The 12,917-nt window shown below is 40.0% G+C and overlaps 1 protein-coding gene across 1 annotated transcript in view; it reads left to right on the top strand.

Moving 5' to 3' along the window:
• The window catches only part of Ppat (phosphoribosyl pyrophosphate amidotransferase), a 34,645-nt gene extending 22,112 nt beyond the window's left edge, over positions 1 to 12,533 (top strand). The window contains exons 2-9 of the mRNA XM_013008926.1: positions 2,465 to 2,531; positions 3,555 to 3,761; positions 6,944 to 7,056; positions 7,159 to 7,304; positions 8,190 to 8,262; positions 10,712 to 10,863; positions 11,237 to 11,364; positions 12,240 to 12,533. Coding sequence (XP_012864380.1) covers positions 2,465 to 2,531; positions 3,555 to 3,761; positions 6,944 to 7,056; positions 7,159 to 7,304; positions 8,190 to 8,262; positions 10,712 to 10,863; positions 11,237 to 11,364; positions 12,240 to 12,533 — 1,180 coding nt within the window. The remainder of the gene's footprint in view (positions 1 to 2,464; positions 2,532 to 3,554; positions 3,762 to 6,943; positions 7,057 to 7,158; positions 7,305 to 8,189; positions 8,263 to 10,711; positions 10,864 to 11,236; positions 11,365 to 12,239) is intronic.
• The last annotated feature ends 384 nt before the right edge of the window (positions 12,534 to 12,917 follow it).

Genomic DNA, 12,917 nt, shown 5'->3' with positions numbered 1-12,917 from the left:
GGGAGTAACTTGAGAAACTGCCAAATAAACAGGCTTTGTGATTAAAGAAGCCTGAATCTACATAATTGCTGATCTTGTTATTTTCAGCTTTAAGGAAAATTTATACTGATGAGGAAAAAGGGAGAGATAGCCCTTTTTTTTCTGTATTTGCTTTCTTACATAATTGCTGTGGTTGTTGATTTTCAAAAATTGTTTAGAAATGGTTGGCAGAGGTTCTTTTAGTTTTAGAGCAGATATAATAAGAGCTATATGTTTTACATTGTGCTGTTGAGATATATAGCTAATGCTTTCACTTTTCTCTGACATAAATCAATTGGTTTTCTAGCATCGATGAATATAAAGACCACATCATGTCACTAAGTAAATTCCAAGCACTATTTAGTCTCATAGAGAATGTAGTATTATGCATATGGTTGGTGGTGGTGGTGGTGGTGTGTGTGTGTGTGAGAGAGAGAGAGAGAGAGAGAGACAAACAGAGAAACAGAGACAGAGACCTTGTGCTATGCTTGCTAAGTGGATCCACCATTTGAGCCATACCCTCAGCTCTGAGGTTTGGCTTTTATTTCTACCCTGGAACAAAAATTTGTCAATAATCATCTACTATTTTTAGAATTTGCTCAGAACTGTTAAGTTATTGAATACTTGGAGCCTTTTACTTAAACCTTTTTTAATTTTACTTTTTATTTTATTTTTATTTATATTTTTGCCAGTCGTGGGGCCTGAACTCAGCCTGGGCGCTGTCCTTCAACTTTTCAGCTCAAGGCTAGCGCTCTACCACTTGAGCCATAGCACCACTTCTGGCTTTTTCTGCTTGTGTGGTGCTGAGGAATTGAACCCAGGGCCTCATGCATGCAAGGCAAACACTCTACCACTGAGCCACCTTCCCAGCCCCTAAACCTTTTTTAAAACAAAAAAATATTGTTGTTATTATTGTGTTGTACACAGGGGCTACCATTTCAACAGTCAAGTAATGAGTACCTTACTTTCTTCTTTTGTACAATGTCACCCTTTACTTTCTCCCGGTTTCTCTATCCTATCCCTGCCCAGAGTTACATAGGTTAATTTCTACATAGTGTCTACTAAATAGCATTATTGCATTTGTTAGCCCTCCTACTTTCTCTCCCTTTCTGCCTCCTGCCTTTACCTCTCCCCACCAGAAGAGGATAAAGCCCAAAGGAAGAATAAACACCATCACTACCCCCAACACTAGAATTTTTTAAAATCCAGAGCAAGAACAAACACCATCACCACTACCCCCAAGAATTTAACTCTTGTGTGTACCTAATGGTGCAGGCTAGACTGAGCATTACTGTTACAAGTATTTGTTGGAGAAAATTTTGCTTGAGTTTCTTCTCCATATCAACCTGATCTCCCTACTCTTTGGGGTAATACTGGGGAAACATGACCTTAAGTCCCACAGCCTCATTTGCCTAACAGCCTCATTTGCCAAGAAGCACAAATTCTATAGCTGGATTGCCTGTGTTTATAATTCTGGCAGTATCACCTTGTGCGGCACTGGGAAACTTACTTTGGCTTCTTTCCTTAGTGTGCTTATGCATGAAATAGGAATGATAGTCATATCACTTGTTATGAAGACAAGGTTCCTTTTTTTCGGGGAGAGGGGTCCAGTCATGGGGCCTGAACTCTGGGCCTGGGCACTGTCCCTCAGCTCAAGGCTAACGCTCTACCACTTGAGCCACAGCGCCACTTCCAGCTTTTTTTCTTTTTGCTCATGTGGTGCTGGGGAACCGAACCCAGGGCCTCATGCATGCAAGGCAAGCACTTTACCACTGAGCCACCTTCCCAGCCCCAAGGTACTTTTTTTTATGTAAAGAAAAGCTTAGGGGATGGGCTGGGAAGGTGGCTCAGTGGTAGAGCACTTGCCTTGCATGCCTGAGGCCCTGGGTTTGATTCCTCAGCACCATAAGTAAAAAGAAAAAAGCCGGAAGTGGCGCTGTGGCTCAAGTGGTAAAGCGCTAGCCTTGAGCTGAAGAGCTGAGGGACAGCGCCCAGGCCCAGAGTTTAGGCCCCATGACCAGACCCCCCCCCAAAAAAAAAGAAAAGCTTAGGGGGGCTGGGAAGGTGGCTTAGTGATAGAGTGCTTGCCTTGCATGCATGAGGCCCTGGGTTCGATTCCTCAGCACCACATAAAACAGAAAAGGCCAGAAGTGGCACTGTGGCTCAAGTGATAGAGCACTAGCTTTGAGCTGAAGGGCTTAGGGACAATGCCCAGGCCCAGAGTTCAGGCCCACGACTGACAAAAAGAAAAAAAGAAAGAACGAAAAGCTTAGGGCAGTAACTGGTATTAGAATTCCTGTTACAAGCAATTGCATCATTGCTAGTACTGATACATGTAATGTGTTTTCAGACTCTTTCTGAATCTCTGGAGAAAGGTATGCTTGATAATGTGCTGAAGAAGGTGATCAATTGGGCACACTTAATTGGTGTTTTTGTATATTCACAGGGGTCAGGAGAGTGCTGGAATTGTGACCAGTGATGGGAATTCAGTGCCAACATTCAAAGTACATAAGGTAAATTTGAATACTGAAAACAATTTTGTCTGTTTAGTTTTTGGTGTCTAACTGGGGCTTGAACTCACGACTTGAAGTTTCCCCTTAGTTTTTTTCATGCAGAGCTGGTCCTCTGCCACTTGAACTACAGTTCCACTTTGAGCTTTTTGCTGGTTATTTGGAGAGTCTTCTGGATTTGTCCATTTGGGTTGGCTTCGAACCTCACTCCTCAGTCTCCTGAGTAGTTAGAATTACAGGCATGAGCCACCAGTGCTGGACCTGAATGTTGAAATTTTTGATGATAAAGATGACTTTCATTAGTTATGAGTGATTAATTTGCAATTCAAATTAATAGTATTTAGATTGTCCCTTTCCAACTCTATATAATATTGAAGTTTGTCAAATTAGAATGAAATTCTTGTTTACTGACTTCAATAAAAAATTTAAGTACTTGAAGATGTTTTGATTTTTTAACGCACAGTACTATTTGACAACTTTTATTGCCTAGTACATATATTCTTCTTGTGTTAATAAGAAAATGTCATAAAGTACAAGATTGGTGTGATGGTGGTAATGCCTGTAATCCCAGCCCTAGGGAGGAAGAGGAAGGATGATAATAAGATCCAGACCCTTGAGGGCCACATAGTACAGCTGTGTCTCATTTCTATTTAAGCAAAATGTCAAAAAACATAAATATTTCAACATTACAAACATTCTAAATCTACTGTATTTTAATTTTATGTGAATTTCAATACATTTTTGAAATAAATGCCTTATAAGTCTTAAAATTAGGTTTTCATTCCCTGCCCATACCTGTACCCTTCTTATTTTTCTCTTCCCCCTTTCCTTGTCTTGATTCTTTAAGATGAGAATTCTGAAGCATAGAGAAAGTGAACTATGTTGTCTAATTTGTATTGCCTGAGCAGAAAGGCTTTAGTTACTAGCCATATTAGCTCTGTTTTTATTTGTTTATTTATTTGTACAAAAGGGTTTCATTTCATAACTCTTATCTTCTAAGATGCACTTTGACTTCTGTTTCTCAAGGGAATGGGTCTTGTAAATCATGTTTTTACTGAAGACAACTTAAAGAAATTATATGTTTCAAATCTTGGAATTGGACATACGAGATACGCCACTACAGGAAAGTGTGAATTAGAAAATTGTCAGCCCTTTGTTGTTGAAACACTTCATGGGAAAATAGCTGTGGCACATAATGGTGAATTGGTAAATGCTGCTCGATTAAGGAAAAAGGTAAGGTGTTTTCTAATTGCTTTTATCATGATCAGATTAATTCATGAAAAGAAGTTGAAATTCTTGGCAAAGAACATGTTCTGATTATAGTCAGTGTTTACCTAACTGCAGTGAACACCACAGAATGACCTGGAGTACTTGTTATAATTGCAGATTCTAACAATGTCACTTCAGAGTTGATTTGAAGTATAGTCTGTGATGTATTCAAATTGAGATTTGGAATTGATTAATTACTACTTTTTGAAACACAGAGAAACTGGGTGTCAGTGTCACATGCCTGTAATCCTAGCTACTCTGGAGACTGAGATCTGAGGATCTCAGTTCAAAGCCAGCCCAGGCTGGCTAATTAACAACCAGAAAATCGGAGGTGGCACTGTGGCGCAAGTGATAGAGCACTCCCCTTGAGCTGAAGAGCTCAGATAATGCCCAGGCCCAGAGTTCAAGCCCCACGACTGACCAAAAGAAAAAGAAAAGAAACACAGAAAAATTTGGGTTAATTGGAGGTACTTACTGCCCTTATAACTTTGTTCCTGTGATTAGAGATTCTTTTAGGTAGGAGAAAGCAAACTGTTTCTTACATTCAAACTCAACCCAACATATGATTAAATGGTGGTGGAGAGGGGACATCTCACCTTAACCAGTTTTCTGAAGGATACCAAGTAGGTATCCTAAAATTCATTTCAACCTGGAACTGGGGCAGTACTTCTCTTCTGCTGGACAAGTCTCTTGTGTTATCCACAGCTGATCAAAGTTTCCTTCAGGTGTTGGTGGCTAAATAAGTCTCTCTCAACAGCTGAAGAGTTTGAAAACAATTTCAGTTTTGCTGGTGACAGCTTAAGAAATCCCTGTAGATAGCCAGACGTCGGTGGCTATAGTTACTCAATCCTAGTTACTCAAGAGGCTGAGATCTGAGGATTGCTGTCAAAGCCAGTCTGGCAGGAAAGTCCATAAAACTCTTATCTCCAGAAAACCAGAAGTGTCACTGTGGCTCAAGTTGTAGAGTGCTAGCCTTGAGCTGAAGAGCTGAGGGACAATGCCCAGGCCCAGAGTTTAAGCCCCATGACCAACAACAACAACAAAAATCTCTGTAGAGGCAATTGCTTGATGGACTGCTTTTAGAATTTTCCTGAAAATGGCACAAACTCAAGTAGCAGTTGCTACCTCTCCCATAGAATTTCAGGAGTCACTACACTGTCTCTCAGGCCTGCCGACTGGGGCCTGGGGCTGTGGAGGCAACTGTAGCAGCTCCCAAGCTGCCTTTTGAACCTGCTCATTCCTAGGCTATTGTTCAGTTCCTCTTGGGCAATTGCTTCTTTGGCCAGTCTTGGGAAGTGTCTGGCAGCTTTTAATCAAGTAGTCTAATGGCTCATTCTCTTATTAAAAAATAATAAAAAGCAAGACAGATACAGGTGGTTCACACTTGTAATCCTAGGTTGAGGCCTAGAGGACTTAAGATCTAAAGCCAGCCATTTCCAAATTCCAGATTCCATAACCAGAAAAATGGTTGGACTAGGGTCATGTCTCAAGTAGTGGAGTTCCTACTATGAGCCAGGAAACTGAACCAAAAGTTCAAGAACCTGAGTTCAAATGCCAATACTGGATCGCGCGTGCATGAACACACACAGAAAAACATTAACCCAGGCTTGTAACAAACATCTGTGATGAAATTAACACACATATATATAATGTTTGTCCTTTAACCAGACACTTTTAAGGAGTATTAATCTGTTTCATGATATGCCTTCTTTATAGGCTATAACATTATGATTAGTACACATTATTTTCTACTCACAAATGATAAAAGTATAATTAATTCATTTCAATAACTCAGGCAATCACAATAGTAGAACTATGAAGTAAATTACTATAAGTTCACCACTTAAAGATAATAACCAAGAGTTCAATTCTAAACATACCCTTTACTCAGATGTTAGACTTCATATCTGCACATTTAGCTGTCAACTGAAAATGTTCTGTAGTATCTACTTAAGTCATTCTGGGCCTGTCTGTAGTGCTGCTCCTGTTCAGAACTTTCTAATTGCCAGTTGAGTACAAGTAACCAGTGTTATCACATCTTTAGTACTTGTTAATATAGTTGATTCTTAACACTTGTCAATCATAACAGAGGATAGGAAGCTATCATCACTGCTACCAACAAATTCATTTTGAGTTATCACTATAGTATACCACTGTACAAGAAATGTGTCCTATTTATTGGTCAGGTTTGTTTTTTTTTTTTTTTGTGCTGGGTCTGGGGCTTGAACTCTGGGCCTGGGCACTATCCCTGAGCTGCTCTGTGCTCAAGGTTAGTATTCCATCACTTGAGCCACAGTGCCACTTTTGGCTTTTTTTTTTTCTGAATAGTTTATTGGAGATGAGAGTCATGGACATTCCTGCCTGGGCTGTCTTTGAACTTCGATCCTCAGATCTCAATCTCCTGACTAGGATTAAAGGCATGAGCCACCGGTGCCTGGGTTCGTGAGGACTTTTTTTTTCCAATCCTGGGACTTGAACTCCTTGAGCTTCTATTTTGGTCAAGACTAACACTCTATCCCTTGAGCCTCAGCACTTCTAGCTTTTCTGCTTATGTGGTACTGAGGAATAGAACCAAGAGCTTAATACATGCATTCTTAGGCAAGCATTCTACCACAAAGCCACATTCCCAGCCAGTGGTCAGGATTTTTAAGGGTAAGAAAAGTCCCACAATTCAACCCTCATCCTCCCTTTCAATTCTGTGTGTTAGTTCTAAACTTAATCTTTCAATGTTTTTTGGTAGTTGGATTCTTGAGCTCTTGTGGATAGTATGTTATTTGGGCTTATTACCTATAATATTTAACAATATCTGTTTGATTTCAGTTTTAATTTGGGAGTGAAATGCGGTTGCCTATGTTTGTTCTGGACAAATACAGAAACTCCTAGTACATTGCAGAGGAGCTTAGTTTAAAATAAAAGATGAAACTGGCAAAACAACAAAAACACCTTTTCTTTATATCTCTAGAGGCAATTTTTGATTGTAATTTTCAGTTTGAAAACCTCCAGAGACAATTTCTACTAATATCCATATATATTAATAGGGTGCAGGGTTTTCATAACTGCCTACAAATTACCTGATTTCCTAGGCGGGCTATTGAGTGAGAGGAAGATGGGGAATACCCTTCTGATGGCATCTCTCTTTTGTATAGCTTCTGCGTCATGGCATTGGTCTGTCAACAAGCTCTGACAGTGAAATGATTACCCAGTTACTGGCATATACCCCACCTCAGGAACGAGATGACACCCCAGACTGGGTAGCAAGGTAATTGTAAAACGATTATACTAGCCACTCTGGTAGTAAAAGCTTTGCTTTGTGTATGTGATTTGCTTTGCTGCTGTGATTCATTGAGTTACTTAATTCCAGGATTAAAAATTTAATGAAGGAAGCACCCACAGCATACTCCCTGATTATAATGCACAGAGATGTTATTTATGCAGTACGGGATCCTTACGGAAATCGTCCTCTATGCATTGGTCGTCTTATTCCGGTTTCTGATATAAATGATAAAGGTAATAAACCTCAGAAGGAAAGTAATTTTCTTTCCTTTATGGGGGTGTACTTTTCATAATGCTGTTTAAAGTCGTTATAATTAGTGTATAGTCCTGAAATCTTTAAGTATAATGTACCAGAAAAAGAAGAAAATGGCATTCTTAGTTTTAAAATAACATTTCTGTAGCTGTGTGCTGGTGGCTTACACCTGTAATCCTATCCACTCTGAAGGCTGAGATTTGAGGATTGAGGTTTGAAAGCACCCTGGACTGCTTGTGAGGCTCTTTATCACCAAAAAGAGGGAGACATAGTTCCATCGATAGAACACCAGCCTTAAGCAAAAAAGTCAGAGAGTGTGATGCCTTGAGCCCCCACCCAGTATTGACACATTTAGGCGCGCGCGCGCCCACGTGCACACACATGCATATATACAACAAAGAACATTTCCCTGACTACATATGGGGATAGGTCTCTTTTAAAAAGTTTAGTAGAATCCTTATTTTTACATATGTTAGTGGTTTTCTTTTTTAATTAGTCAAGCTTGCCTTATCAAGTCATGTCTTACTGAAACCATAAGATCATAATACTAGAAAGGATTCGAATTCTTTATGTTATATGTAACTTACTTCAAATGAGGATTATGTGCCTTTATTTATTTATTTTTTGCCTTTTTTTCTTTCATTTTTTTCCGTACTGGGGATTGGAGCCTCATGTTTACCAGGCCAAGGGCTACACCTCTTGAGCCACACCTTCAGTCCTTTTATTTTTGGGTTGGTTTACAGACAGGATTTTATGCTAATTTTGGGCTGCTTTGGACCTCCGCCTCCTCTGTAGCTGTTAGTTTTTTAATTTATTTAATGTTTAACTGTTGTATTGAAATTACCTCTTTGTCCTGTGATGTACAGGAAAGAAAACATCTGAAACTGAAGGATGGGTGGTGTCCTCAGAATCATGTAGCTTTTTATCTATTGGTGCGAGGTAAGTATCACTTCAATACTAAGTTTTTCTACATGGTTAAGAAATTTTTAGCCAAGTATAGTGGCTCATACTTACAATCCCAGTACTTTGATAGTGTGGAAGGAGGATCCTGAGGTTGAGGCCAACCTGAGTTATATGTATAACAGGAGCAAGAGCAAAAAAGGTTGTTTTCATACTAGATAACAAACTCATATAGTTGTACACCCAGGAGGCTGGGGTGGAAGCGTTACTGAGTAGGAATTTGATCTGGGCAAACTTGTCTCAAATTAAAAAAGCAAATGACTGAAGAAAGAAAAGAAAAATTATGGTTTTTAAGTGGTACAACTTAGGGCTTTATGCTTCACAGGCAGTTGCTCTACCTTAGCCTATTTTTACTTGATTTTTAAGAAAATGTCTTGTGCCCCAGTCCTCCCACCTATGCCACTTATATGACTAGAATTACAGACATGAACCACCTTACCTGGCTTTTGAGATAGGGTCCTGCTATTTATTCATGCTGGCCTCAGACTGCAGTTCTTCTGTCTCTATTTCCCAAGTAGCTGAGATTATAGGAATAAACAATTATACCTGGCCCTCTTTTTTTTGGGGGGGGGTCTGGTCATGGGGCCTGAGCTCTGGGCCTGGGAGCTGTCCCTCAGCTCTTCAGCTCAAGGCTAGCGCTCTACCTCTTGAGCCACAACACCACTTCCGGCTTTTTTTTTGTTTTGCTTATGTGGTGCTGAGGAATCGAACCCAAGGCCTCAGGCATGCAAGGCAAGCACTCTACCACTGAACCAACTTCCCAGCCCACCTGGCCCTCTTTTGATATTTACCCAAAATTATTTTCACTGATGCAATTTGTAAGAAAGCACTTGTAAATGCTTTGTTACATTCATTGTGCTCTGCAGTTGTATGGCTTAAATAGTCCCATAACACCACCTCCTGATCATTAAAGTATTATCTTTTTTTTTTTTTTGGTCTGGGAGGGCAGGAGTCGGGTTTGAACTCTGGGCCTGGGCGCTGTCCTTGAGCTCTTAAGTTCAAGGCAAGCACTCTACCACTTGAGCCACAGTGCCACTTCCAGTTTTCTGGTGGTTAATTGTAGGTTAGAATCTCATGGACTTTTTTGCCTAGGCTGGCTTTGAACCACAATCCTCAGATCACAGCTTCTGGAGTAACTAGGATTATAGGCATGAGCCATCAGTGCTCAGCTCTAAAGTGTCATCTTTCTTTCAAAATACCAAAAGAGGGGCTGGGAACGTGGCTCAGTGGTAGAGCGCTTGGCTTGCATGCACGAGGCCCTGGGTTCGATTCCTCAGCATCATATAAACAGAAAAAGCCGGAAGTGGTGCTGTGGCTCAAGTGGTAGAGCGCTAGCCTTGAGCTGAAGAGCTGAGGGACAGCGCCCAGGCCCAGAGTTTAGGCCCCATGACTGGACCCCCCCCCCAAAAAAATACTTTCTTTACTACTTTTCTTTTTTTATTTTTATCTTATTTAGTTGTATAAGAGAGATGTCATTTAACAAAACAGTATATGAATACATTGCATCTTGATCTGTGTTATTTCCTTCAGTCTCATCCCTCTTTATCATTTGCTTTTTCTTTTTTTTTTTTTGGGTCCGGTTATGGGGCCTGAACTCTGGGCCTGGGCGCTGTCCCTCAGCTCTTCAGCTCAAGGCTAGTGCTCTACCACTTGAGCCACATATCCCATCCCCTCAGTTCTTTTCTCTCTTTTTCTTTTTTTTTTTTTTTTTTTTTTCCGGTCATGGGGCCTGAACTCTGGGCCTGGGCGCTGTCCCTCAGCCCTTCAGCTCAAGGCTAGTGCTCTACCACTTGAGCCACAGCGCCACTTCCGGCTTTTTTGTTTTTGCTTATGTGGTGCTGAGGAATTGAACCCAGGGCCTCAGGCATGCAAGGCAAGCGCTTTAACCACTGAGCCACCTTCCCAGCCTCCTATCATTTGCTTTTTCAAAAATTAAAAAGCAGGGTATTTTAAAGATTCTTAATTAGAACTTAAAGATAACAGAAAAATTTAAAGAACTTAATAAGTAAGGCATATGTTTTCCTTTTGTTGTTTTACAAAATAGGTTTATGAGCATACATACATACTTTTTTTCTTCGTTTGTCATGGAGCTTGAATAGGACCTGGGTATTGTCCTGAGCTCTTTTGCTCAAGGCTAGTGCTCTACCACATTGAGTCATAGCACCACTTCTGGTTCTCTGGTGATTAAGTGGAGATGTAAGCATCTTAAGGACTGTCCTACCTGGGCTGTGATCCTCAGATCTCAGCCTCCTGAGTAGCTAGGATTACAGGTGTGAGCCACCAGTATCTGGCCCTTTTCTCTCTTTTTCAAGCCATCTTAAACTTAAATGAATCTATTCTTTGTGTAACAGAGACTGTGTTTTATAATTATTAGCAGCTTTAAATACTGATTTATTAGAATTCTTTTGTCTTAACATTGTTTTTCAAGATATTGCCGGGAAGTCTTGCCTGGGGAAATTGTGGAAATATCCAGACATAATGTCCGAACTCTTGACATTATTTCAAGGTCTGAAGGAAACCCAGTGGCTTTTTGTATATTTGAATATGTTTATTTTGCAAGACCAGATAGCATCTTTGAAGGTAAGGAAATTTCATTTCTTTGACTGCTAATGTAAACCTCTTATTTGCTTCACTGAAACATGGCAGTTCCTGACTCCATGTGCTCCCATGTCTTTTGGGAGGCACATAATTATATATTATACATATATTAGTTATCCTGCAAATAATAAGGTCACTATTTCCCTTGAACTCTAGATCTGATTTTCTTTTAGGAATCAGGATTGACTTTTCGGACTGCATTTAGATCAGGTTTTAGATGTACCATACAATGAATCCCTAGTTTCCACTTTGTTTAATATTGCTTTTCTTTTTAGACTCATTATGTAGAATTCTATCACTAGCCTTTTAGAATAGCCAAGTAGAAATAATCTGTTTCCTTTTTCAAACCCACCAGAGCAAATGGTTTATACAGTCAGATACCGTTGTGGTCAGCAGCTGGCAATTGAAGCCCCTGTGGATGCAGACATGGTTAGCACTGTTCCAGAATCTGCTACACCCGCTGCTCTTGGTTACGCAGCAAAGGTATTTTCTCTTATATGCAGTAAATTATTCTCTTAGTAGAGTAAGAATTCTTGGCCTATAAAGAGAAATTCATTAACTTACTGTAAGGAGAAAAGAAGGCTTGGAGTATATTTTCTTTGCAAGAATTACTTACTAACTTTTTCATTTAATAGCAGTCTTCTGAAGACCACGAAAAACTTCACCTAAACACTAGCATATGTTGGCCTACTCCTTTTTTTAAAATAATATCATGACATACTTACCTGGCAGAGGAAACACCATGATCATGCAGGTGGTTTTCTCAGGACGAGGCGCGTCCATTGCACTTGGGGCGCGCTGACTCCTGCGATTTCTCCACATAGGGGAAACTCGACTGCGTAATTTGTGGTAGTGGGGGACTGCGTGCGCGCTCTCCCCTAAAAAAAAATAATAATATCATGAATATATAATGAATTTAGTAAAATTACAGATTGAGCACACTTAATCCAAAATCCAAAAGTTTTGACCACCAATCTAATGCCACAAATGGAAATTTCCAATACCTAGTCATTGGCAAAACTCAGACACACTAAAAGTGATGTATAAATTACCTTAAGGTATGTGTACAAGGAGTCTACCAATCATAAATAAATTTCATGTTTAGATTTGGCTCCCATCCCCAAGATGTCCATTGCAGATGTGAACATTGCAAAAATCTAAAAGGAATCTCATTCTACTCTCATAAAAATAGGTTAAATGGTAGGAAAAAATTTATTCTGGTAATGGTAAATTCAGAATAACATCAAAATTTGAAGTTTCACATATTAAAGTAGCAATGAAAGCTAGAGAAGAAAATGGGAGCCTGGAATTTTCCAAATATTGCTGCTCATTGTCCATTTTTATTTCTTCTTTGCCAGTGTGGACTTCCATATGTGGAGGTGCTGTGTAAAAACCGTTACGTAGGAAGAACCTTCATTCAGCCAAACATGAGGTTAAGACAACTTGGTGTGGCAAAAAAGTTTGGAGTATTATCAGACAATTTTAAAGGCAAAAGAATTGTTCTTATAGATGACTCAATTGTAAGAGGCAATACCATCTCACCCATAATAAAATTACTTAAAGAATCTGGTGCAAAGGAGGTAAGTAACTTCTATTTGGAACACAGGAGCGATAAAGCAAACCACACTATTGCTGTAAGGAGAAAGGCTTAGTGGTCTTAGCCAAATTTCCTAATTTAGAACTTAATTCAGAAGCAAGCCCAGTAACTCTTCAGTTGTATAAAGGCTTGAAGGGTTGCTGAATGAGTTAATAGAAAATTTGAACATGAAAATTTGTTTCTAAAAATGTCAGCTGAGGGGGCTGGGAATGTGGCTTAGTGATAGAATGCTTGCCTTGTGTTCATGAGAGTGTGGGTTCGATTCCTCAGCATCATATAAACAGAAAAGGCCAGAAGTGGTGCTGTGGCTCAAGTGGTAGAATGCTAGCCTTGAGCACACAGAGGCTCAAGGACAGTGCCCAGGCCGTGAGTTCAAGCTACAGGACCAGCGCGCCCCCTCCCCACCCCCCAAAAAAGGCAGCTGAGTACAGGGCAGTGG

The sequence above is a fragment of the Dipodomys ordii genome, unplaced genomic scaffold (assembly GCF_000151885.1).
Source record: "Dipodomys ordii isolate 6190 unplaced genomic scaffold, Dord_2.0 Scaffold8, whole genome shotgun sequence".
NCBI classification, from domain to species: Eukaryota; Metazoa; Chordata; class Mammalia; order Rodentia; family Heteromyidae; genus Dipodomys; species Dipodomys ordii.
The sequence above is the reverse complement of the archived record's forward strand: the minus strand, read 5'-3'. Positions and strand labels throughout refer to the sequence as shown.